This window comes from Sphaeramia orbicularis, chromosome 16 (genome assembly GCF_902148855.1).
Source record: "Sphaeramia orbicularis chromosome 16, fSphaOr1.1, whole genome shotgun sequence".
Classification (NCBI taxonomy): Eukaryota; Metazoa; Chordata; class Actinopteri; order Kurtiformes; family Apogonidae; genus Sphaeramia; species Sphaeramia orbicularis.
In genome coordinates this window covers 802,422-830,293 of record NC_043972.1, presented here as the reverse complement: position 1 = coordinate 830,293, position 27,872 = coordinate 802,422, and the positions used below count along the sequence as shown (strand labels likewise).

The 27,872-nt window shown below is 39.6% G+C and overlaps 1 protein-coding gene and 1 long non-coding RNA gene across 5 annotated transcripts in view; one reads left to right on the top strand and one right to left on the bottom strand.

The window, feature by feature from the left end:
- The window catches only part of cdk14 (cyclin dependent kinase 14), a 461,964-nt gene that overhangs the window by 256,659 nt on the left and 177,433 nt on the right, over window positions 1–27,872 (top strand). For all 4 annotated transcript variants that reach the window (XM_030157361.1, XM_030157362.1, XM_030157364.1 and 1 more), the window contains one exon: window positions 17,325–17,445. In XM_030157361.1, coding sequence (XP_030013221.1) covers window positions 17,325–17,445 — 121 coding nt within the window. The remainder of the gene's footprint in view (window positions 1–17,324; window positions 17,446–27,872) is intronic.
- On the bottom strand, window positions 628–6,457 carry LOC115435151 (uncharacterized). Its single transcript, XR_003937663.1, has 3 exons — window positions 6,311–6,457; window positions 4,879–4,885; window positions 628–732 (listed from the first exon to the last, which is right to left on the bottom strand). It is a non-coding gene; the product is annotated as an uncharacterized LOC115435151 (long non-coding RNA).

The following is a 27,872-nucleotide window of genomic DNA, read 5'->3' as shown; positions in this document are numbered from 1 at the left end:
TTCAGGACGAGTCGCCAGCTCATCACAGGAGTCCAACTGAGGACACTGTGGCTGTGAGGCGCTGGCGCTAACCACCGACACTATTATGGTTTTATAAGAGTTTTATATGATGACGTAAACAAAATTAAACCTAGAGACAAAATAAAAATGTTTGATCCCCTGTTAATGGAACAAAATATTTATTTGCATGTCACATAATTACAGCCCTAAAATATTCAATTCAATTTAATTCAGTATAATAATAATAATAACAATAATAATAATAATAATAATACAAATAATAATAATAATAATAATAATAATAATAATAATAATAATAATAAATTGCATTTATAATGCACTTTACATTTTTAACTAGAAACCTCAAAGTGCTACAAGCAGGGTACAATAAATATGATTAAAAGGGAAGTTAAGAAATAGAAAGCAAGTAAGACATAAAAATAGTTTAAAAAAACAGTTAATATATTTTATTTGTCCTCAATTTAAGATGCACAGAGTAGTACAGAATCCAAGAACACACATGTAGCTGTAGATCAGGACATTTTCTATGAACACAGATGGTCCAACATCAGTGCAAACATAAATGTAAAACCGCTTTTCCACTACATGGAACCGACTCGACTCGACTCGACTCGACTCGGGTACCAGATACTATTCCTGGAGACCATTTCCATGACAGGATACTACTGGCTTTAGAGTATCTCGTTGTCATAGCGATACTACATGTAACTTCTGTTTGTTGCATGTTGCCCTGTCAAGCACGCTGAATCTTTTCATCAGCCACCAAGGACAGAAACGTCTGAACCTCCTGGACCTCAGTGTCAGTTTGCAGGTTGTCATCATAGATGAACTTGGCCGTATATGAACTGTAAACTTCAGAATCATTGATGACGCAGAGACAACTCTGTGACCAGTCAGTGGTCTGCAGTGTTTACACGTCACATTTAGTATCTCTTAACCCACTTTGGAACCCAACCTAGCAAGTACTAAAAAGCTAGTGTCGGGTACCAGATTCCAGGTTCTTTTCCGTAATGGGAACGTAAAAAGGCCGAGTGGAGCCGGTACCACATAGTGGAAACGCAGCATAAGTGTTGTCAGGGGTACCATGGGGGGGGGGGGGGGTAAACGTGACAAATTCATGGGGCCCAGCAATCCTGGGGGGCCCACAGAGCAGTGAAGTGGGTCCAGAGGATCCAGGTTAGAAGTTGTGAACATTTCGTGTTAGGTTGGTTGTATAATAGGAGCGTAGAAGCCAGAATTTAGACATGGACAACATATTCAGTTTCACTTGTGCTCTACGCTAGTGTTAGTTACATTACTTATGGACTGCAGTCCCACATATGTAACTGCTGCCCCTACCCCACCTATACACCCCTCCCTCCTTCCTCCCCCCTTCTGCTCTGACAAATTGAAAAGATACTGTATTTTATGAAGGACCCACAATGTTTCGCTTTCATGGGACCCACAGTTGCTCTTGCACCCCAGAATGTTGTAATAGTATTTGGATGGAATTGGCCCTTTAGTGCAAAACAGCTGCAAGTGCAAAATCTGGTGCAACACAAGCAAGAAGGTAAAAATACTATTCATAAAAAACTGGAATACAAAAGTAATGTTGTGTATATAACTACACTGAAACTTGCGGTGGTCAGCATGAACAAAATACATATTACTGTGCAGTATGTACTGGTGTAAGGCAGTTTTTAGTGTAATTATTGCAAAATATATACATCCATATCATTCATTCAGTTTTATTTGTGTGATAGTTGCAGCTGCAGTCATTCTGTAGTTTGTCGTCCTTCTGTTTGAACGACCCTCCTGCAGACGCACACACAAGCAGCGCTGCCAAAGACCACACATTGTCATCGCACAAAACGACTTTAGCCTCGAGACAATTTTCTGACGACAAGCTCCTAATTATAGAAGCGAACGGAGCTGCACATGAGCAGCGTTGGTCCTCAGACGGGATGGACCTGCTGATAGGCCGCGTGGGTTTGCTCTGAAACGCTGAAGCTCTGCCGTATGCTGTCGGTGTTCATCGCCGTCCGGACGCATGAGCGGCGGTCAGCGGCCACAAACCTTATCTGAGGTTCAGCCGCACGCGAAGACTGTGCTGACAGAGCGCCGTGGGAATGTGTCTGTGGAATAATGTGGACGCTTTAGGGGCTGTGGACGAGGAACAGCAGTGTGGAAACAGCTTTTAGTCTTTTTTATACAACAGAAGTAGAAATGTTCCTATGTATAATTACATATAAATAGTTTTACAGGTAAAATCCTTATTCTAGTGAAAATATAAGACTATAGACGCATCTGTTGTAAGTTTCTGTTACCGTTGTTGATAATCATGAGAGTAAAACAGATATTTTTCTCTCATAACCAAATAACAGAGTAAGTTTTCAGTCAAATGCTTCTGTAGGATGATGTTAAATGTACAAAATAACTGCTTCTTTTAGATCACAACAGAGCTTGTATTGAGTTAGAAGCTAAAATAATTTTGTAAAGGCTGATAAAATGTTGTGGTTTGGAATAAAATACAAAAAGAACATTTGTTTTGTGTTTTAAATGGACTACATTTTTCAGATGTGTGTAATAAGTTAGTGGTTCTATTGACCAATGAACGCTTTCCTAGTTATTGTAGACCAGAATTATGACAATGTTACTCTTTTCTGCATAATCAGCATCAATGTATAGAATCTATATTCACAAATCTCTGCCCTCAAGTGGCCGAAGGTATTGAAAACTCATTTTGCTCTGTTGTGGAGTCCTTAGTCAGATCCACAGAAAGTAGTTTGTTGGAATTATCTCAGAATCCCAACATGCATCCACCATTGTGACAAAAAACCCTTTGCTACATGAAACAACTCCATCTTTTAAGCTGGAACTCCATGCTAAAAATGCTAATTAGATGTGGATCGCTCATTGAAGAAGACCTTTGTAGCGTTTCCTTTGGTAAAATGCACAAATGTTTAATCAGAAACAAGTTCTTCCATCACTCTTTGCAACATCGGGGCTTGGTTGAAAGAGCTCATTACTTGTAAAAGATGCAAACAGATGAAAATGATGTAATAAGACATAAAAATATGAAATACAATAAAATAGAATAAAAAAGAAGACTTTCAGCTTTTTTATTGCATAGAAGTCAGTTTTGTCTGTGTTGATGATGTTTATCAGTACATTTGGACAGTCAGCATTTAAATGTCATTTTGCTAAAAGTAAAAATAGGACCAATGTCCCTGTATTTCACCAGCGTGTTCTATCAAGAATCAATAAGAAGGTGAATTTGTCAGGTTCTGTTCTATGTCAGAGTCCTGTGGTCCTGATGCAGGAGATCAGTCTCCCAGTAGAAGTGGGCGGTGCTTTGACTGCAGGAGAACTCAACTAAATGTCCATATATGACTTCTGTCAGTGCTCAGTAATAACTATATTGATATCTGTGACCATTTTCATGTTATAAACCATCAAAATATGGACCAGTATAAGTAAAAGCAAATTTATAATATTTAAAAAAATTTGTCAAAAATCAACATTTCTTGAAACGGTGAACAAACTGTGTAGAGTAGAGTAGTAAAAATTGAAATGAATCTGACCAGTAGTTTCAGAGAAGATTGTTGAAATGTAGACCTTTAGTTTGACCCTTCAAGGTCACTCAAGGTCAAAGGTCATGGATCAAATGAAAGTCCATATACGATTTCCTATCAGTGCTCAGTAGTACCTACACTGATGTGTCATTTCCATGTTATAGCCTAAACCATCAAAGTATGGACCATCGTAAATAAAAGTCATTTTTTAATATTTCAAAAATTTGTCAAAAATTCAAAGATCAAAATTTCTCGAAACTGTGAATATACTTTGTAGACATTGTCCCGAAGAAGCTACATATAAAATTTGAAATGAATCTGACCCGTAGTTTTGAAGAAGAAGATTGTTGAAACGTAGACACTGGTGACCTGGACTTTGAGCCTTCAAGGTCAAATGTCAATATGATGTCCTATCAGTGCTCAACAGTAACTATACTGAGATCTCTAACCATTTCCACATTATAAACCATCAAAATATGGACCATTGTAAGTAAAGGCAAATTTTTAATATTTAAAAAAAATGGTCTAAATTTAAAAAATCACCATTTCTCAAAACTGTGAGCAGCCTTTGTAGACACCGTCCCAGGAAGTCCCATGTAAAATTTGAAATGAATCCAACCAGTATTTTCATCGGAAAAGATGTTTGAAGAAATTACTAACGAAGACGTGATGAAGACAAAGACTGAAAATGTAAACATAGCACTTCTTGGTGTATTTCTGGATGTTCACGCCCTAAGGCAGGCCTGCCAAACTCATTTTCTTCCGGGGGCCACATTCAGCTGATAAATAATGACAACTGCAAATCGTTTTAGTGCAAAAAAATGACATTCAGTTATGCCAATATTTATGTTTACAAACTATCCAAACAAAAAGGATGTGAATAACCTGAAAAAAAAAGAAATTTGTGAAGAAATATAAGTGCAATCTTATCAATATTCTGCCTTGACTTATCATTTCTACATATGCATTACAGCTCAGATCTACAAAGACACTGAACATTTAATAAGAGGCAGAACATTGTTAAAATTGCACTGAATTTTCTTTAGTCATTTCAGGTTGTTCAGATTGTTCATATTATTCACATTTTATTGTTACAGGATAGTTTGTTAATGTAAACATTTTTATAATTTACTGTTTTTTGTACTAAATCAAAGGGAAAAAATTGGTGTTGTCATTATTTATAGGTCATTATGATATTATTTTTGAGTTCGATGCCCTAACTTGCGCTTTGCAAATTCATCCTGCGGGCTGGAATGGACCCTTTGGCGGGCCGGTTTAGGCCCCTGGGCCGCATGTTTGACACCTGTGACCTGAGGAGACATGAAATCTTCTGAAAACTGCTGGTATACATTACTCATATTTGTCTGAACACGACACAATTAAGCTTTAACTCGGCGAACAGCCTCCTTCCATGTAAACCAGTCAAAATTTCGATGAAATCCGAGGCCTTTGATGGGATCTTCTCTGCGTTTTTGTCTTTGTGTCTCTGGTGAAATTGATGAGCGGACAGCTGCAGTGGACTCAGCCTTCAACGCGCTCAGAGTAGCATTCACGGCGGCTCAGTTTTATTGGGCTGGGCTAAATCCAACCACCGTTTTCTACATTTCCCTGTCAGTGAGTCTAATGCGTGCTGATGTGTGTGTTTATTTCCTGGGGATTCGGTGTTGCTGCGCTGTGAAGTAACAGCTGCTGGGATAATGATGTGCGAGGAGTGAAGCAATGTGACAATGGAGCTGGAGGAATGTGGCAGGCATCCGGAGCAGACTGTCGGCCTCTCCCCTGTGTGCTGTTCCACCCAGCGCCGGCTCGAGTGGGCTGCTGGCTGCACCAGTGTGTGGGTGTGGGTGTTTCGGAGGTTGCAGATGGTCTTTTGAAGTCCGTTAGATCAATTACGGCGACTGATGTGTGTGTTTTCGGCTCTAAACCCGAAGCCGGGCCGCGGAGCTTTGTAGAAAATAATGCGTTTGCCGATGCGAGCAGGTAATGACCGGGTCGGTTTCATGTACGCTACTCAAATGCAGGGTTCATTACAGGACACTTTTTGTTGGGAAATGAGCTTTGACGATAGCAGGTGGTGTGCCGCCTACTCACAAAACACACACAAGCGTAAAAGACATCAAAATGTGACAGAGGCACATGTTTATCTCTCAAACCAAGCATCCGGCACGTCCTAATATGCATAATTACAGTCGGGTAAACTGTTGGAAAGTTGGAATCCTAACTTGATACACCTGAACGACTGAAAATATCGGACAAAATGTTCTGTCAGTTTCCTACAACTTGATGGTCTGCTGATGCTTCCTGTCACTTTAGTCCAGATCACTCCTTCAGCAGTTCAGGATCCTCATCCATATTAGATGTGTGCATTTTCATCTGAGTGACTGCAGTGAGAGCACTGGGCTGTGGTGTACGGGCAGATTTGTCAAGACCAGAGTTTCACAAACTTTTTGTAGTTTTTTTATTTTTTGGGGACCCACTTTTTAGAAATGACAAACCTCTGTGACCCAGTTCACAACAGACTTTATCCATGAATCATAAGACGAGTACATTTGTGAACATTTTATTACAGTTTCTGCACCACATTCCAAGATTTATAAAGTCTTCTTTTGTGGAACCGGCTTGACTTGACTCGACTCTGGGACCAGATGCTATTCCTGGAGACCGTTTCCATTACAGGGTACTACCCACTTTACAGTACCTGGACGTCATAGCGACACGGTCCGTAACTTCGGAACGTCTGCTCAGAGAGTTGCTGACAAACTCGCTCGTTGCGTGTTGCCTCGTCAAGCTCACGCTGAATTATTTCATCAGCCACCAATGACAGAAAGTCTGAACCTCCTCCACCAACCACCGTGTAGTTTTGCATGCTGCCATCATGTGGATTAGCCTATCTGTATATTTACTGTCAACTTCTGAATCTGTTTTTTAAAATGGTGGGTCGCACATTGATGACAGAATGACACAGAGACAACTCTCTGACCGATCAGTGGTCTGCGGTGTTTCATGTCATGTTTTAGTATGTCTTCCCCTGTTTTGGAACCTTGGTGGAGCAGATACCAAAAAACTAGTAGCAGGTACCAGATTCCAGGTTCTTTTTCATGATGGAAACACAAAAAGGTCAAGTCGAGTCGAGTCAATACCACATAGTGGAAAGGCGACGTTAGGCCTCATTGAGCTTTGTTTTTGCAGGATTGAAATGAACAAAAGTATTTGTTTCTAATTGTCTTTTCTTGACATCTTCAAATCTTAATAGAGAGACTGAGAAACGCATGTGTGGTCATTAGAACTTTAGTAAACCAACAAACAGAATACTTTCACTGTTTATCTGTTAAATGACACCTTTTAATGGACATTGAAAACATGTCCGGCTCATATTATAACTTGACGTTCTAAATTAGACTAAATAAATACAGTTAGGTGTCATTACCAGGTTCCTGGTCTTCATCTTGCTTATTCTTGTTAGTTTGTTGAAATTCCCAAGATGCCACTTTATGGTGATGTTGGTGTAAGTACATCTTTTGCAGCAACAAAATTACATGGCATCATTAATAGCAGATTTTGAAGAAATTCAATAAAAAGAGATGAATCTATGTCTTGAAAACTGGATGAGCAAAAACACATGTAATCCACACAAAAACAATCTCCAGATTATTTTCTTAATCATGGGACACATTATTTACTCCATCCATTTCCACTGATAGATGAAAAATACATGAATCTGCCGCTATTTTGAGAACTGACTGATTTCAAACTATATCACAAACATTTACTACAGTGAGGTCTGCAATTGTTGTTAATAACTAACTAAATAACTAAATAATCTGTAAATTGGTCGTCTACTGCGTTGCTAGTTGAATAAATGATTAGAAAAACCCTGGTAATTGCCAAGAATTAAGCCCAAGATTAAGATTTGAGTTTATTTTACAAAAGTTTTACTGATTCGAAGTCAAAATTAGACAGAAAATCATCCCGTTTGAGAAGCAAATCTACTGCCCAGACTTGTACAGATGTCAACTATGGCGGTATAATCCTAGTGTCTGTTGTGACACAGTGTACACTGAACACAACAGATAATTTTGGAATTCATGTGGCCCACAAGTCAAAATTTGTTTAGAAGATGCTTTCATGATCCACTGTGGGATTATTTGGAGTGTTGTTTATGCAGCTGCTGGAAGTGTGGGTCCAATCTGCTGCATGTGGTTGTAGTACGGATCATATGAAATGGAAGATGAATGTGTGACTTTGACTAGCTGTAAAATGTCAGATGAATGTCATAAATCATACATTAGGAACCAAAATGGAGAAGAAGAAATGTAATGTTATAAGTTGTTTGCTTAATCTTTGCATTTCTAGTTGTTTTGCTTGGAGAGTCTTTTTATTTTTGCAAAGTCTAAGTTGTTATATTCTGAGTTATACTTTCCAACTGTATCTTGTGTCTTTATTGTATTTGTACTGAACAGTGAAAGGTTTGGTTCATGTGTGTGTGGTTTAGATGAACTCACACCTGTCTGTGCTGAACTGGGAGAAAAGGTCAGATTCTACCTAAAAGATCTAATTTTACAACTTTGGACAGCAGTTGTGGTAAAGAGAGTCGAGCAGAAAAAACTGATTCTGAACATAGGGTTTTTTGTGGTCAAGAAATGCTAGCCTAATTGTGCCGGTGTTAAGGAAGACGCGCTTGCTGAATTCTTTGTGGTTCAGCTATGCAGTCGAACTGTTCAACTCTTAGCCTAGATGTCAAACCAAAGGTTTGATTGACAGGCGTACAAGGCATGTGTTAAACTCAAGTGAACTTTCAACATGTGTTTTCTTAGAATTAGTGTGGATTAACTGACATATGACTGACATGTTCTGCCCAGTGACGATCATTAACCAATAAGTGTACGACGAATGATGTCATTGAATAATGGGAGTCTCCAAGAGTCACTAAAGACTATAAAAAGTAATAAAGGAAACTCTTTTTTTTTGGGGTTTCTTTTTTTCTTTCTGACGACAAATATTGTTTTTAATGCTAGACTAATTGATAACTGACTTCTTCCATAAAAGAAGAAAAGAAAAAGAAAAAGAAAGAAAAAAAAAAAGATAACTGACTTCTTCCTTTTTTGTAACTTTCAGTATTTTTGCCTGAAGCAATAAATCAAGCTATTGTTTTAACTTTTTAAAACCTCAACCTTTCTTTTTGTTGAATTCTACATTTCTCCTGGTTTGGTCCATCCATCTGAAACATAACTGGTGAGTTAATAATTTAAGTTATCTAACCCCCCCCCCCCGGTGTCAGCCTAAATGCAGTAGTCCAGGGCCACCATTGGTCCAAACATCTCTAGAACATGCAGCTTTTTGTCCAGATAACCAGAGATTTTTGGTACCGAGGTGGTTTAAAGATAACGAAACTGGGGCAGTAGTTCATTAACCAAAATTAATGGTGGTTTTTGAGATTTACTGCTTGCTGCGTGTTTATGTTGTAAAGGAGGAGGAAGAGGAGGAGGAAGAGGAAGAGGAGGAGGAAGAGGAAGAGGAGGAGGCTGAAGCTCCAGACTGCCTTTCAAATCTCAGTGAACTTGAATAGAGCAGTGGTTGGTCTCCCTGTGGGACTGGGACTATTCTGGTCCTTCCGTGTTCATCCACCTCTTCCATCATATATTGTGCGACCCTGCCTGGCGCTGTGTGTGTTTGTGTGGCTGATAGTGATGTATAATTCACCGCTGACCTTCATCCCGGCGGCTACCTGGACGGGACGCCGGGTCAGCCGCTCCACCTCAACAGATGAAGTGGGCTGAAGGTCGGCGTGGACGTACGTGGTGGGATGAAACCGCGGGTCAGCCCTTTGAAGCGGCGCCCTCCTCCGCGGTCGGGCTCGTGGAGTTTTAAGGGGGAAGGTCAGGGTTCGGGGTCTTCGCCGTTGTTGCCTTTAGAAGAGTGAACAAGGTGATCCAAATGTCGAAGCACATGGAATCCACCTCCATCAGACTAGTACCTCTGTGTGACTGACCACATATTGTTTTGACCTTCGACTGCATTAAATCACCACGGTAATGAACATAAAGCGGAACGACGGGAAACAGTAAACAGTAATTCCACACAAACACACACTGTGGTCACCTACAGAGTGTGTGTAGGTGGAACCTGGATGCCTGTGTGTTGTTGTTTTAGAGCAGGATGGACGAAGAACCGCTCATTATGTTCTGGACCACTTGTTCTATATCTAACTAGCACATTGACCTGAAGGGATCCATGAGTTCTAGATGTGGTAGTTTTTATGCTGTTGTGTGTTTTTGCATGCTGTACCGCATTTGTCCAGCAGTCACCGCCAAAGCCTTCTGGTCATAGCAATGTGATTGTAAGGGTACTGTATTCCAAAATTGCTAATATCTCCCAAAATATTGGTCCTATCAACTTGCCGTTTTCGCTAGTCAGTTCCTTGACCGAAAATATATAAGTATGCCAAACTGCAGCAGTCAGCTCTGGACGGATTTTGTGTGAATCTCTGGACACACGCACTCACATCGAGGCCACTTTTATAATATAGTTTATGGTTATTCTGATATTAGATTGAATTAGATTAGACGGACTAGAAGGACAAATATGTGTTCGTACAGTGCGCCATTTTAGTAAATACTACTTTTCTCCATGGTTAGTAAAATGCATGTCATATAGATACAGGTTTTTTTTTAATTAGATTACATTAGATTAGATTAGATTAGATTAGATTTAGATCAGACTTAGATTAGATTGGATTAGATTAGATTAGGTTAGATTTAGATTAGATTAGATTTAAATTAGACTATATTAAATTTAGATTAAATTAGACTTTATTCATCCCACAATGGGGAAATTTAATGGTCAAGGCAGCAACGGAATAAAGTGCAAGAAAGAAAGTGTATAATATAGTGCAAAAAATAAGGTAGAAAAAAAAAATCAAACAACATAAAACAAAAAAATTATACTAGTAATAAAAACTATGCAGACTATGAACATATTTACAACAGAGGAATTGCCCGAATGTCAGACAGTACAGATGAGACATACAGGACAGAGTTACACGGTTGTGTTTACATATATTCTATACAGATATATTGCTAATAATCCCATAGCCCAAGATGAAAATAATTGCGTTATTGTGATTTATTTATTTATATTTGCAGTATGAATTCATTAACTGCTGAATATCACATGTAGCATTTTTTATTTTATTTATTTATTTTTGCTGACTAAAAATTCCACCTCACTAGCCCAGTCTTGCCTGCGTATCCGAATCCTGATATTTATTCCCCTGTGTCCTGAGGTCAGGACACGGCTAGCGGAGCTTAGCATAAACACTGAGCGCAGAGGGAAACCGCTGACCTGGTTTAGTCTGAGATAAAGGAAAATGAAGGTGGTCTGCACTGTGAATTTTGCACACTCTTGAGCATTTATTGTAGTGAGAGACATTTTTCTTTTTGCATCTGATGAATGACAACATTTAAGGAACGAGACACAAAATTGCTGAACATAAATGAGTGTTTATTCAAGACCATTGTGTCTGCATCGGCCTTGTTTATGTAGATGTATTCTGTGCTCTGGATGCACTTTAAATAAATAAAAAGACGGAGCGGGTGCATTATTCCTCAGTAGCTGCATTGACAAGGCTACAAGACACAAAATGCAGACAGTAATGTAGCCCATATCATTTACCTTCAGATGACATTTAATCAACCTAAGTAAACACCAAAACAGGTCATTTTTGTTGTAGTAATTGTTTGAAATGTGTCAATCTCAGATATTTGTCAAGTCATAGCAATGTCTGACATAAAACTAAATATCCTCCATCCAGATGTTTTTATATAAGCTGGAAGGAATATTGTAGGAAATGTATTTATTAGCATAAACCCCTTGAGATGTATGGAGTTAGAGGAAAAACAAAACTACAAAAGCATTCGGAGAGTGCAGACCTCCGCCAAGGCAGATCACCCCCCCACCCCCCCATCAAAATGTAATCATTTGTTCCTTGTGCCAGTATCAACATTCCCTGAAAATTTCATCAAAATCCATCCATAACTTTTGTAGTTATCTTGCTAACAAACAAACAATCAAACAATCAAACAAACAAACAAACAAACAAACAGACAAGCCCTGATGAAAACATAACCTTCACCGTTCCATGGCGGAGGTAAATATATACATACATTAATAATACCAAACTGTCCAGCAATAAATAATTCATAGTGTGAGTGGATGGCCAACTCCAGTCTAGTGTAAGTATAAAATATGCACATTGTAATAAATTCATCAGTAATAGAAACGCTCTTGCTTGAACGTACAAATCGATGAGATGGATCTAATATCAACAGATTAGTTATTCCAGTCTGCAGGGCTCTAAACATAAAAACAGGTGCATTTTGTGGTTATTTATGCCATTCTTGTTGAATGTGTCGGAAACACCTTGAGTGAGTTTCTTCAGATTTGGCCCAAATGTTCAGTTGGACCAAGAATTAATTGAGCAGACTTCACCAAACATGTTACTGGCAATAAACTGCAAATATTAACATGATAATTGTTACAGAACTGAGTTATGGGATGATATTTTACTTGTATAAGGTCTGTAGGTCATCTGCATGTCAACTTCATATTATAACGTTTAGCAAAACTACTTTTTCAGCTATTATTCACCTCCATTCTCCTTTGCAAAAATGTATGATATACTTTACAGACCAAAAAACACACCTAATTCCTTCAAAGTCTTTACTTTACGTGTATCTGGACAAGCATGTATGTAAAGTGCATCATGGCGGAGGCAGAGGTATACAACTGTGAGGCAGTAATCCTAGTTAACTTATCGCCCGTGTGTGGTTAACCTCTAAACAAACAGCAGTGTAAACATGAGGGGAGGCGGGCTAAGAGGCGGGGTCATAAAGCCGGGTCACATGCTAAACCGTTGACCTGATCCCATCCATCACTGGTGTCGGTTTGTCCTGCATCAGTTTCAGTCAGACGCTGTGGAGTTAAGTGGTGTTCAGACAGCTTTTACTCATACTGTGGTTATTTGTCGTTACTACAGGGGAGGGACTTGATAAGAATTTAGCCATTATGGTTCCATTGTCATTTTGATTTCTCTGTCGATTCTCATGGAATTAGAGAATAAACTGTAGTAAAAATGGGTTTGTTTGTATTAAGTCTTTAAAATGTGCAGAAATATGCACTAACATTTTGTATTTGATTCCAACAAACTTAATAAAGGGTATAAACGTGTAGATAGATAGATAGATAGATAGATAGATAGATAGATAGATAGATAGATAGATAGATAGATAGATAGATAGACAGATAGATAGAAGTGCAGCAGCAGTATAACAAACAGTAAAATAGACTATAAGAATAAAATTAGAATGCAAGAGCAAACACACTGTACATAATACTTTAGAAGTATAAAAAACGTAGTAAATGTGGACACTCAAACAGTCAGGTGCAACAACAAACTGTAAAGTGCAAAGTAAAACCGATTTTTTCAGTAAGATGGAGCCGCATATACATGTTAATAAAGTATTAGCAGTAGTGATAGAACCTGGAGGAGTTTAATGTTATCGGCTGTGACAGAGGATGCTCCGCCTCCAGAGTCACCGCCCCCTTCATTAAGCAGCCAATCAGAGGCGTTCTTTTGGTGCAGTTTAAGTGGATGCTGTGGTTAAATGTTTGTACATGTTGGAGGTATTTCCCTTTGTCATAATGGAAGTTCTGCCAGTGATCCTAGTGGCCCTAGTGTCGTCTTTACTGGTGAAATACAACCATACTTTAATGATAATAACAATAATAATAATAATAATAATAATAATAATAATAATAGTAATAATAATAATAATAATAATGATAATAACTTCAGAGTGTTTCAGAACCTAAATATGGAAGTGAGGTGTGGTGTGTTTGATGTGGTGACGCTGCAGAACTGATAAGCAGAGTCGTCAACCAAACAGACTAACAGTTCTAAGGAGTTGTGCTACTGGGAGCTGGATCTCCATTCCCATCCCTAGGTTCCACAGCGTTCCCTCGTTTATCGCGGGGGGTTACATTCTAAAAATAACCTGCAATAGGCGAAATCTGTAAAGTAGTCAGCTTTATTTTTTACAATTCTTCTATTTGTTTTCAGGCTGTAAAAGCCCTCACCACACACTTCAGACACTTTTGTCAGACAGGCGGTAATATTTTCTCACATTTCTCTCAAAGTTCAAACCTTCGTAGAGTTTACAAAATAAGTGCAGTATTATATGAAACCAAAGATCAGAACCTGTTTTCAGGCCAGCATGTCCACAAGTCCAACTGTGTGTGCGATGGTTGTCATCTTCCTCCGCCTTTTGGGTGCGACTGCAGGTGCCGCTGTCGGTGCAGAACGTTTCATCGACATGGTGGGTTTTGTCGGAGAAAACCGTCAAACATACAGCACTGCAGAGTCACACTGCAGAGATCCAACAGTTATGAACGCATTCTGTACTGAACAGGAGACACGGCACAGAGGAGACGCACCGATGATGGTCTACAGTCCCTTAGCCAATCAGGATGCAGAACACAATGCGGGGGTTCTCCCTTAGCCAATCAGGACGCAGAACACAATGATCGTTCATACACTATGAAAAAAAAAGCGTGCAAAATTGCACTAAAAAATTCTGTGAAACAGTGAGTCTGTGAAGGGTGAAGTGTGTTATAGTGAGGGACAAGTGTACTACTCTGAACAGGCCGCCTTCCACCCTCTGCACTCTCTTTGTTGATGACTATATTGCGCCTGTACTCCCACCTCACATCCACGTCCACCCTCCCCTCACAGACACACACTGGAGGCCTGCAGTGAAAATGATAGCCTCTCAGTGTGAGCAGGCTGATGGCGTCTCCACTGCGTTAGATCAGTGTGTGGAAATTACAGTGTTCTGCCGTGATGAATGCTGGCGGAAAACTCCTCTGTCCTGTGGGTGTTCCAACACAAGGAAATGTTAAATACCCCCTCCCTCCACTCATTTATTCTACCCTCTGCCCCTCTTGGTTCCGCACCCGGGGGAGTCGCAGTGGGGCAGGAAGTCCTTTTTTTACCAAGCTAAATGCTTTAATTAAGCTCTCCGACCACTTGGGAAGAGACAAAGCCTTAATGCCATCAGCCTCATTAAAGCTCCCTGCATCTGCACTCTATGCCATTAGTGCCAAGGGAGAACTGTCATCAGATATTTCACTATCATGGCTTTGTGTCGCCCCTTAGATAAATGCTACAATGGAGCTGAAATAACCTGAAGGGGCTAATGTACTGGGAGCGCTGAAACGCCTGGAGAAATGTACGGCTTTTTGTGCAATGACTCTTTGAAATTACAGCCATAGAAGGTAGAGCTGGTTGTTGTTTTTGTCACCAAGGATTAACAATAGTCCAAAGACGTCCAATAAAATCCAATTCACTCGATAGAAAGAAGCATTGGGTCCTTTGGGTTCACCTGACTGATATTCATGTGGCGTGGTTCCTCACCCAAGCCTCAAAGGTCTTCAATCATGATTTCCATTTGAAAAGGCAATCTGGGCCTTGTCTCGGTTGAATGTGCATAACTCCATCTGAAGACAGGTCTGCCAGACGAATAGAAGAGTATTAGAATGGGATGCCATCAGTGAGTTGACTGTGGAACGACTGTCCACACCCTGAAGGAATTTAATGAAGCAACATTTTGACAAAAGTGTTCGTCACACAAAGATTAATAATCCATCGGTACTGGTGAGGTTCTCATAAGATATCAAACTGAGGGACTGGATTCCTTGGAGGACATTCACAGTTCTGATTTGTAGGTGTTTTTTTGATCCTACCTTCACAACCCAGGAGATGATTTACGCAGTTAAAGGTTCAGTTATGTGTAAATTGCACAGGTTTCTTCTTCTTTCATCTGCGTGCATGAACAGTGTCACACACTTCTGTAAGTTCAGGTCCATGTACTCATTAACTCAGCTTGAGTTTGTAGTAATGACTCCCTCGTCCATAAACTGCAGGGTTGGTGGTGTGATTCCTGTTCTTGGGAACGTTAAATCCATCTCAGTCAGTGTGTATGAACGGGTAATGTACTTTAACCCATAAAGACCCAGGTCTACTTTTGTGGCAGTTCCCAAATTAATATATCTCTGTTTAACCTTTCTTAAGTGATTTATCACAATTTATTGTAACATTATCCTCTGTATTTTCTATTTTTTGGTGTAAATCATATTTTTTCCTATATTTAATTCACTGATCATGTAGATGTTCATAAAAGCTCAGAGTAAATGTAAGAAAAACTTACTTTTTCAACAAAATACATCATTATCTGAACATAAACCCAGTGTGTCCATCCACTGTCATTGATCCAACTCCATGGGTTTGACTGGGGAATCCATGTTGTAGAAGATGACAGTGTTTCCATGGTAACTACCGAGCCTCTGAATGTCCAAATGGGTCATAACTGATGACCATGAAAAGATGAAGAACTGTATTTTACACATGTATTGATCAGATCAGTGGATCAACAGGTATTAAACACTGTACATCTGTGATTATTTGGGTTAGCGGTGGATGTTTGGGTCTTTGTGGGTTCATCTGATGATCCACCAGAAGATCATTCAGCAGATGTTGCTTCTCTCTTGACAATTCCAGAAGCAGTTCAGATTCCTCTGAACGTATTCCATCTCATGTCATTACATTGATTGGATTCTCAGATGGATATTTAATAATATCAGGAAAATCAAACCAACCAGACGGTGCCTAATGTTAGCATGTCGCAGTAGCTTCACCGGCTCCATTTGAGACTAATAATACAAGTATTCACTCAGCTTTAGCTCACACTGGAAAACACCATTATGATTCTGTCATCTAAGCCATGATTTAATTCATACTTTTGTATATGTATGCACACATAAGTAAATGTATGCATGGGTATATATGTGTGTATTTAATTATATATAATTATGAATCATTAATAACTCTACGTGAGGAAGGGGTGGGGCTAGATAAGTGCCTACGATTGTGTTTTTACTGTTTGTTTTTTCAGTTTGTGGATACTGCTGGAACCTCTATCTATCTATCTATCTATCTATCTATCTATCTATCTATCTATCTATGTAAATATGTGTTTTTCTACTCCTTTTCAAATATGAAGACTGTATTTATTCTTCTCTATTTATGTTTTTGTTTTTCTATAATCTTTATTGATTGACTGATCAGTTGATTGAAGTCTTCCGACATGTTCAAAAATAAATAACTGAATTACTAAATACACATTTTCTCGTTAATTCATAGAATTTACATTTTTGATCCAACACTACATCTTGGAAACTTTTACTTAACGTGAACTTTTGACCTCAGTTAACTTTATTAGTGACTTAAACATGACTTTTATTCTGGAAGCATTTTACTTGACGATCAGTGAAAATTGTGGGAATCATATGGTAGAACAGATTTATGTAAATTCAGCCCATTCATTACTGTTTTCATTCCATCTTAATATAATTTGCTTTATAATTAATTTTTATTTATGTCATGAAAATAGATTTTAAATGGAACATTTCCATTAAGTCACATCTTTTATTGTCTGTTGATCTGTGGTCTAATTCTTAATTTGCACTAAGCCTTCTTCCTCCGTGTCATAGATGGGACATTTTTTCATCAGCAGATGTGTGGAAACATCCAGACCACCTGCTCCTCTGCACATTTTGGTTTTTGTTTCCAGACGGCGGCTGAAGGTCGTTCAATGATAATGTTTAGTGACTGTGCTGTTGTGCTGCCTCCCTCAGGTCTGGCCAGGGCCAAGTCGGTCCCCAGCCATACTTACTCCAATGAGGTGGTGACCCTGTGGTACCGGCCCCCAGATGTCCTGCTGGGATCCACCGACTACTCCACCTGCCTGGACATGTGGTAGGTGGCCCCACCCCCGACCCCTGACGCCAACATCCACTTACAACCACATCCCAGCCTCTGTCTAATTTACACCTGATTTATTCAGGTTGTCCCATTTAGATACAGATCTTTGTATTTTTCTGGAGGGAACTCAGAAAATAAATCATGAAGTTGACAAAAACCAATTAAAAGTTATCTCCGGCTCACCGTAACCCGCAGGGCAAGTTCCCAGCAGCATCCTGTAAATTGTTTCTTGTACAAATCTCAGTAGTTCATCTTTGTTTTTTGTTTTTTGTGAGTCTCTTTGTGTCCTTGGTCACCCCTTCACTCTTGTACAGGGCTTTTTCAGACCTTCACATGAAGAATTATGGAATAACCGACATATATAAGTGATATTTCTGATCTGTATCATAATGGAACTATAATATAAACTACACTCATTCTGCTGAGGTTGAGTTTAATTTTATATTTTACTGCAACACAGGATTTATTTATTTATTTGCAAAGAACGGTGAACAATCCTGATTTTTTCTGCTTCCTGAAGAACTTTGTTTTGGTGACACTTATAGGAAATATCCAGCAGCTCAGACAGAGGTCACTGTATCAGACAGGTCATTTCTGTTTGGAAATTTGTGCATGATTTGTGTCTTTTTGACCCATATGGACTGGCCATTAGAAAAGTGTAGGACGCACAAATGCAAAACCAAATTAAAAAACAATCATTTTAAGTGGAATTAGAGGCTTCTTTGGCCTATTTTCATTGATTTCATTCAACATAACTTATACGCAGACCTACAGTGGATGAAACTGGGCATTTCCATGGTTCTACCAAAGTTGTTTTTCCCCAAAAGGTTTTAATAACTTAAGTTAGTTTTGCTTAGCAAACCCAAGCTAGCTCACATTTAGCTAAATGTTACATTAGTTTTGCATTCTTTGTTGTTGTTGTTTTTTTTTTTAATTATCAGGGAGTCTTAAACATTTAATCATTCATTAATAGTTTGAACTGTTTAATCCTTAGGAGGAGGAGCCTTTAACACACAGTAATACTTTCTGACAATCCAGACTTCTCAAAACAGAGTAATCAGAAGAATAGAATAGAATAGAATAGAATAGAATAGAATAGAATAGAATAGAATAGAATAGGCTTTATTGTCTTTACAAAGGTTGTGCGACAAAATTGCAGGTTGTCTCTTCCACAGACTGTGCACTATACAAATAATGTACAACACAATAAAATACAGACATATATAAAATAGTGTGCAATAGAAATATGTGCAAATTAGGGATATACAGTATAACAAGGTAAACTTAAAAAAAAAAAAAAAAAAAAAATATATATATATATATATATATATATATATATATATATATATATATATATATATATATTTATAAAAGTTGTGTGAAAAATGTGCAAATATAGCAGTGTAAACATAGATTTTCCAGTCGTCGGCTGTCTGTGTCATGTTCACCACAGTTTCATTCTAACGTAACAGGCTCATGTCATATTAATTGTTCATGTTAGTAAAGAGGATATGATGCCATTATCCCACTATGTGCTTTATCTAACCTTATCTTAATGTAGTAACAGGAGAATACCAATAACAGAGTCTATATTACTTTATCTAGTGCAGTCAGCTGACAGCTGTTCAGCTTTTACTGCTGTATGTATCCAAAGCTCCTGGGTTACTCATGTATAAATTGTTTGCCACTTACTGATGTTAGTGAAATTCTGAGGACTAGATTTGTGATTTTAAATGAAGTGAAGCAGTTCTGCACCAACTAGTGGGACAGGAAATGGAAAATGAGAATGCCCTAAAGGTGAGCAATCATTTTCCACCCTTAAAATCTTCATTATGCACCTGGTTTCCTTTAATTCTACCCAATCAGAATCAAATGGTGTATGGTCAGTGACAGTGGAAAACAGACAGCTGTAGTGGTTGAAATAATGACATGCACATGGTAACACAACCATGAGCATCAGTTCAGCTGGTGTCAGCGTTGGTCCACAGAGCCTCAATAACCTCTTCTAACTCACAGGTGTCAAACATGCGGCCCGGGGCCCAAAACCGGCCCTCCAAAGGCACCAGTCCGGCCCTTGGGATAAATTTGTGAAATGCAAAAATTACACTGAAGATATGACCAATCCTTTTAGTTCAGGTTCCACATCAGACCAGTTCAATCTGAAGTGGGTCAGACCAGTCTAATACTGTCAGAATAACAGAGAAATAATGACAACTGACAATGTTTCTCTTTGTAAATGTAAATATTTTCATGTATTTACACTAAAACAAAGTATAATTTCACAAAAATGTGAATAACCTGAAATGTTTTAAGAGAAGTCAGTACAATTTTAACAGTATTCTGTCTGTTATTAAATGTTTTGTGTGTTTGTAGATCCACTGTGATCTGTCCGTTATAATGAACATGTGTAAATGATAAACTGAGGCAGAATAGTGTTAAAATTCCACTGATTTTTTCAGTTTGTTCATGTTATTCACATCTTTTGAAAGGACAGTTTGCAGATGTAAAGCTGTTCATAATGAAAATTACCTTTTTTCGCTCTAGAATATAGAGAAAATTTTGGAGTTGTCATTATTTATAGGTTATTATGTTATTATTTTACTGGTCCGTCCCACTGGAGGTCAGATTGAGCTGGATGTGGCCCCTGAACTAAAATGGGTCGGACAGCCCTGTTCTAACTGGACAGACGGTCAGCAGGGACGTCCCATGTGCCCCAGCTGCACTGCCTAGTGTCCAATTAAAGACCATTCGGGGGCTTTGAAGGTCCTGGAAGCAGAGAAATACTCTGTCTGCTTCAAGGGTATTTGCAGGTGGGCAAATCCATGGGGGGCGGGGGGGCTGTTGGGTTCCACAGAGACCCCCGCTCACACACAGTCACCCCCGGTCACTTAGAAAGCGCTCTTCCATGAAGAAACCTCTCATGCAGGACCCAGAGGTTTTGTGGATGTGCCTTCCTGCCACAGCAGCATCCATCACAGCAGCCCACAGGTTACAGGCCGCCATGTGCGTGAGGAGGAGGAGCATGTGATGGAAGACGGACGAGGAGCGCTCTGTTTTTACCTGCCTCAGCTCCTCAGTCGGCTGCAGCTCTCACACTGTCAGAGTCAAAGCTAAAGTCAGTCAAGCAGGAGTGTGATCAGGTGGGCATCAGCGGACAGGTGTAGCCCCGCTGGACCGCTCTGTGAAACATGTCCATCCCAGACCTCTGGGGTTTTTTGGTTTTTTTGGCAAGAAGTTTTCTGGAAAGGACAGATCAGTTCTTTCCACATAATGCGTCTTTTCATGGGATCATTATCGACTTTGTCCCTTTAAAGTGAGACGAACTGGAACAACATGACTGGTCTGTTTTCTTTGGCCCATGTTAGATGGAGGGTCCCAGGGCCATGATTTTGTGGATTCTATCCTCTGCACCCTCACCTCACAGAGCTACACCAGTCCCTCTGTCCTTGTATTTTTTTTTAATCTTATTTGTTTCTTTATTTAAATCTACACTCTTTCTGCAGGTATCTATATTGATATATAAGTCAAAACATTGGCCTCTTTTGGTTGTTAGTTGAAAAACTAATCAAAGTTTAGCAGTGATTCTAAGTAAACCTTCATCACATGTTGCCTCAAATATTCGCCCAGACCTTTATTTCTCAAAGGTACAAGAAGCACCAGGCCTTTATTTCTCATGTCCTCTGTTTAATAAGCAGAAATGGTCATATTTTGTACAAATATTGCTTTCATCTGCTTCACTTTGTGACGTTAAAGTGAATGCATTGTACTTTTGCACAAATGCAACGCTTTCTAAACTTTGAAAGTAAATGCTCTCTAGCTTTCAGTGAATAGACACCATTCATTTGATCAGCTTTTATTGTATAAGTTCTGTGTTCCTGTCACACTTAGAAGTTTCTACAAGTGAAAGTTTTGCTGAAAAAATAACACATGTGCAGTTTTGTCAGGAAGAAGATTAATAATTGTGAATGTCTGGAGTAAAAAGTACAGTATTTGGCTGTAAAATGTAGTGATCTAAAGCTGCATACAGTGGAAATACTGTAGTTGAACCGAAAGTAAGTGCAAAACTTAGTAAAAGAACTCACATCAAACGTCTGCAGGGTGGAGTTTCATTCATCAGTTCAGTTACACAGGGACTGTGCATCCCTTTGGGTGTGTCATTTCCAGTCCATCAGAGTTTTCTACACATCCATCAATACAAGCAAACGATTGTGTGCTCAGATGGCCTCGGAGCTAAAATGGAAAGAAGAGATGATGTATGTGAGGAGGAGGAGGAGGAGGAGGAAGAGGAGGAGGAGGAGGAGGAGGAGGAGGAGGAGGAGGAGGAGGAGGAGGAGGAGGAGGGGTGTGTGTCAGAGTATGAAGATGAAGCTGAATTTGAACAAGAGGATCTGCCTGTAAAACCGCCTGTGCCTTTAGGGTTATTTGACAAAATGATTAAGATAAGGCATTACCGTGACTATTATTTTACCTGTGGCCTCAGCTTTAAACCATCAGGTGGCTCCAGGTGAGTCCCATGTGTTTTAGCGAAGTGAAACTGTGCTGTTTGTTTGTCTGCGGCAGCGGAGGCTTTTCCTGTCACAAATCTGTTCTCCAGTGGCTCTGCTGCCATCAGGAGGGTTCATTAACTGTCTGTGAGCTAACAGACCTGTATTTACCCAGGTTAATTTACTGTGGGTGAAAATCTAAAGGAGCGCAGCTGGGCCCGGTGACTGAACGACTTAGCGGCATCTCACAATTAAACCACCTCTAACACTGTCTAATTACAGTAACAGCAGTTATTCAGACGTATACGGCGGACACATGCTGAGTTTAAACTACATTTACAGCCCCTCAGCACAAGGAATGACATTATAGAAGAGCACAGTTCAGTGAGCAATACACTGTCAGTTGTTTTATTATGGCTTTATTTCAGTAAATGAGCAATAGTGTGTGTGTTTTTAAGGAATTTTGGACATTTTTATCCAAGCCATGGCCAGAAGTATTTGTTTTTCACTCCATCTGTCCATTAAATTTCTTGTTAGCACAGTATCTCAGGAATATTTTCTGACATTTTCTTAAAATTTGGCACAAATGGGCACTCGGACTCAACAAATTAATTCTATTTTGTTGACAAGTGTGGCCACACAAAACACATTATTGGCTGTAACTCAAGAACTCATGTCCGACTTACGGTTAAATGTCACACCAATGTGTCATAGAATAAAATGATGAAAAGATGACATTTTATATCCAAAAAGCCAAAGGTCACATCACTGTGACATAAGTTTTGGAAGAAAAACACTTAGCAGTACAAGAAGAAGAGCTCTAAAAGAAGAGCATTTATAGACTATAATTATAAAATGTTAATAAAAGTGTATTATATGTTTAACAGGAAGTGGGGGCTCTTATTGTGGTGGGGCAGGATAGTTCATCATTATGGTTTAAAAAACAAAGTATTTTACTGAGTAACAGAGAAACAGCTGTAGAGAGAAAAATGTGTCCATATTTGATTTTGTCAGAGGCTCAGTTGGTGAGACTAATTGTGGTTGTTTCATTTGCACTGACAGCACAGACTTTGTTTCCTGCTGAGATGAACATAAAGGTTAAAGGTTAACTCACTTCATGGTCTCCATGGGGAAGTTCAGCCTCTGCATTTTACCCATCCTCATGCTGCCAACAGACAGTTGGAGTCTCCAGACGACGTGAGCCGTGCATTCATAGATGCATTTATCTGTCGGCCATCTTTTACAACTCACTACAGCAAGTAAATCGTAACGGTGAATGACAGATGTGACGTAATTTTGCGCATGCGGGATACTGATCTGGTCTCCAGGTACAGATCAGGTAGCCACAATCATCACTCGACACACACCATTAGCATTAGCGATTAGTATTTATTTATTTCGAACATGCAAAGAAACAAAATAAAACAAAACAAAGCAAAATAAGACAAAAACAAAATAACATTTAAATGAACAGAATCTATCTTCAAGTTCGTGCAAGTCTGAATTTTGCAAAAGGAGTAGGAAGAAGTATAAACTTTAGCCATTAGCATTAGCCATTAGCACAACTCCAGATCTTCTCACTCTGCAGGCCCTGACATCTGTATGAGGTAAAAGGTGTAGCTTCTTTCCAGATATACCTATATTTGAAGCATTATCTACAGTCACTGCTTATAATTTTGTCTTCTAATAGACTCAGCCGAAGTCAGTTCAGTTTTATTTATATGGCGCTGATCAATACGTGTGTGTTTATGTCAAGGCAAAACTCAGATGGAGGCCTTTAAAGTAGTGTAGTAATGTGTGACAGAGCTTTGTTTTTTAAGGCTTTTAACTGAAGCATTTTAGATTTAATTCTAGATTTTTATTGGAAACCCATGAAGAGAAGCTAATACTGGAGGAATATAATCTGTTTTTTGACACCAGTAATGCTCGTGCTGCAGCATTTTGATTTAATCCATGCCTTTTAAAGTATTTGGACATCCAGATAGTAGGGAGTTAGAGTCGTCCAAATAAGTAATAAATGCAAATTTTTCTGCATCCTATGAAAACAGAAGGAATGTCAATGTTAAATTCTACAGTATGCTTTATACCTTTAATAAGAGTCCTTCAAAGTCCTCAAGGAGACTTTATTTTCATTCCATACAAGTTCAACAGGCGTGAAATGAAGAAAATTAGTCACTCTGGTTCTGCATAAGAAAACCTTTTCACTACTTTTACCCGTTGGTTCAGTTCTAATCATCTCCAAATGTGTATATTACAGAAGTCTGAGACATGGATGTAAACTGTAATTAAATGTTTGGCAGAAGGACTGGACCACAAGGCAGTCATTGGAGTTCTTTCAGTTTGTGTGTTTTCACTTCATTCAGAGGTAAACTGATCCTGTGTGTTGTTTTTCTTGCATTAGTCTGGATGTTTCAGCCAAACCACAGCCAAAGTCTTCATGAAAAATGGACGTTATCTCCAAACATGGTTGTAACCTGCTAAAAATACTCAGTCCGTGCAGGTCCTGGAGATAAATTCGACAGTATTTAATAGGTTCATTCAGCTCTTTTGCTCTTATAATTACAATTATTAAAAGGGTTTCTGTTCATTGAAAAAAAAAAGGCGGCTGCATGCTGAGTTTGGACGATCATGTGCTCTAGTTTTCTGAGTTTTATGTGAGTTGCTAAGAATACCTTCTGTTAAGTTGAGTCATTTACTGTGTGCAGCGTTTCATTTCCCTTGGCCTAAAAATGTCACTGAGGCTAAAAGTATTAGCTTCTGGTTTTTAAAAAGTCACTCTGATTAATTTTAAATGGAAAAGTGTTCTTAAAAAACGCTGCCCGTGACCTGTGATTTATCAGCGGGAGCTCGACCAGGAAAGAAGCAAAATAGAAGCACACGAGTCACGCAATAATTAGAAACATTTGACTAGTCTGAAATATGAGGATCGTTATGTGATGACCCGAGTGCTCCTGACGGGTCATGTGTTTCTGTTTGTTTGTTTGTTTGTTTTTTGACAGTTCTCTCTCCCTTTCTTCAGTTCCACTAATTCAATGAAAGTGCTGTTGTATATAGAGCTATTTCTTTATGGAACAATCTTCCTTTAAGTATTAGAAACATTTTAAGTAAGAAAACATTTAAAAACATGTAAAGTCACTTTTCAGACTTTAGGGGTGTGCCAAAACATCGATTCATATAAAAATTGCGATTCTCATTTACTACGATTCAGAATAGATTCAAAATATCCCAAAATTGATTTTAAAAGATAAAACAAATCCACCAGCAGTCTCATGCCATTAGCGTAATTAGCAGCTAGCACGATTAGTGCTTAGGGTTAGCAATTAGTGGCTAATACGATTAGCGGTTAGGGTTAGCCTTTAGCACAATTAGCGGGTAGGGTTAGTGATTAGCAGCTAGCATGATTAGCAGTTAGGGTTAGCAATTAGAGCGATTAGAGCGATTAGCGGCTAGCGCAATTAGCAGCTAGGGTTAGGTTTAGGGTTAGCAATTAGCGGCTTGCGCAATTAGCGGTTAGGGTTAGCGATTAGCGGCTAGACTAGAGTAGATCATGAGGACCCTTTACACACCTATAGACTGAGGCAGAAATCATTATGAATCAAATCGTTTTGAATCAAAAATCGTTTTGAATCAAAAATCAATTTTGAATCGAATCGTAACTTCAAAAATCGGAATAGAATCAAATTGTGAGACAGTAAATGATTCCCAGCCCTACTTTTTATGTTACCATTTTGGGATTTTTTTTTCTCTTTTCTCTTCTTCCTGTCCTTTCTTTTTACTGTAACTGGATCTGAATATTGTTATTTTGCATCCTGAACCTTTATTTATTTATTTATTTTTTTTTTTTGAAGGGGACCCTAGGAAGACTAGCCTGTCATTTGTGCGTCGGCTAATGGGGATCCTCAATAAAGAACTGACAAACCAATTACTGTGTGATATGTGGATCAGGTGCAGGTGTGTGACTGGTGGAAGTGGATGCTGATTGGCTGAGAGTGAGGACTTAAACTGGCTGATGCTGAGTCTCCGCCCCTTCGTCTTATCTCACTTCCAGTGATGGAGGCCTGGTGGTCGTTCTGTTTGTTTGCTGTGAGAGTTTCTGTGAAATGAGTGAATTTTGTAAATATTGTAATTAGATTAAGTATTGTAAAAGGTAGCAGGAAGTAAGTATGAGAAGCTCTTTGTTTTATCAAACATTTTATCCTGTTTTTTTGGTTAGGACTTAGGCCACACTGCTTTGTGCTTACTGAAGGACAAGCATATTGATCAGTCTGTCTGTCTGTGTGTCTGTCTGTCTGTCTGTCTGTGTGTCTGTGTGTCTGTCTCTCTGTCTGTGTGTCTGTCTGTCTGTCTGTCTCTCTGTCTCTGTCTGTGTGTCTGTCTCTCTGTCTCTCTGTCTGTCTCTCTGTCTCTGTCTGTGTGTCTGTCTCTCTGTCTGTGTGTCTGTCTCTCTGTCTCTGTCTGTGTGTCTGTCTGTCTGTCTCTGTCTGTCTCTCTGTCTGTCTGTGTGTCTGTCTCTGTCTGTCTCTCTGTCTGTCTGTGTGTGTGTCTGTCTGTCTCTGTCTGTCTCTGTCTGTCTCTCTGTCTGTCTGTGTGTCTGTCTGTCTGTCTGTGCGTCTGTCTCTCTGTCTGTCTCTGTCTGTCTCTCTGTCTCTGTCTGTGTGTCTGTCTGTGTGTCTGTCTGTCTGTCTGTCTGTGTGTCTGTCTGTGTGTCTGTCTCTCTGTCTCTCTGTCTGTCTGTGTGTCTGTCTGTCTGTGTGTCTGTCTGTCTCTCTGTCTCTCTGTCTGTCTCTGTCTGTCTCTGTCTGTGTGTCTGTCTCTCTGTCTCTGTCTGTCTCTCTGTCTGTCTCTGTCTGTCTCTCTGTCTGTGTGTCTGTCTCTCTGTCTGTCTCTGTCTGTGTGTCTGTCTCTCTGTCTCTCTGTCTGTCTCTGTCTCTGTCTGTGTGTCTGTCTCTCTGTCTGTCTCTGTCTGTCTCTCTGTCTGTGTGTGTGTCTGTCTCTCTGTCTCTGTCTGTCTGTCTGTCTGTCTGTCTCTCTGTCTGTCTCTGTCTGTGTGTCTGTCTGTCTCTCTGTCTGTCTCTGTCTGTCTCTCTGTCTCTGTCTGTGTGTCTGTCTCTCTGTCTGTCTCTGTCTGTCTCTCTGTCTGTGTGTGTGTCTGTCTCTCTGTCTCTGTCTGTCTGTCTGTCTGTCTCTCTGTCTGTCTCTGTCTGTGTGTCTGTCTGTCTCTCTGTCTGTCTCTGTCTGTCTGTCTGTCTGTCTCTCTGTCTGTCTCTGTCTGTGTGTCTGTCTGTCTCTCTGTCTGTCTCTGTCTGTCTCTCTGTCTCTGTCTGTGTGTCTGTCTCTCTGTCTGTCTCTGTCTGTCTCTCTGTCTGTGTGTCTGTCTTTCTGTCTCTGTGTGTCTGTCTCTCTGTCTGTGTGTCTGTCTCTCTGTCTGTCTCTGTCTGTCTCTCTGTCTGTGTGTCTGTCTCTCTGTCTCTGTGTGTCTGTCTCTCTGTCTCTGTCTGTGTGTCTGTCTCTCTGTCTGTCTCTGTCTGTCTCTCTGTCTCTGTCTGTGTGTCTGTCTCTCTGTCTCTGTGTGTCTGTCTCTCTGTCTGTCTCTGTCTGTCTCTCTGTCTCTGTCTGTGTGTCTGTCTCTCTGTCTGTCTCTGTCTGTCTCTGTCTGTGTGTCTGTCTCTCTGTCTCTCTGTCTGTCTCTGTCTGTCTCTCTGTCTCTGTCTGTGTGTCTGTCTCTGTGTCTGTCTCTGTCTGTCTCTGTCTGTCTCTCTGTCTCTGTCTGTGTGTCTGTCTCTCTGTCTCTCTGTCTGTCTCTGTCTGTCTCTCTGTCTCTGTCTGTGTGTCTGTCTCTGTGTCTGTCTCTGTCTGTCTCTGTCTGTCTCTCTGTCTCTGTCTGTGTGTCTGTCTCTGTGTCTGTCTCTGTCTGTCTCTCTGTCTGTGTGTGTGTCT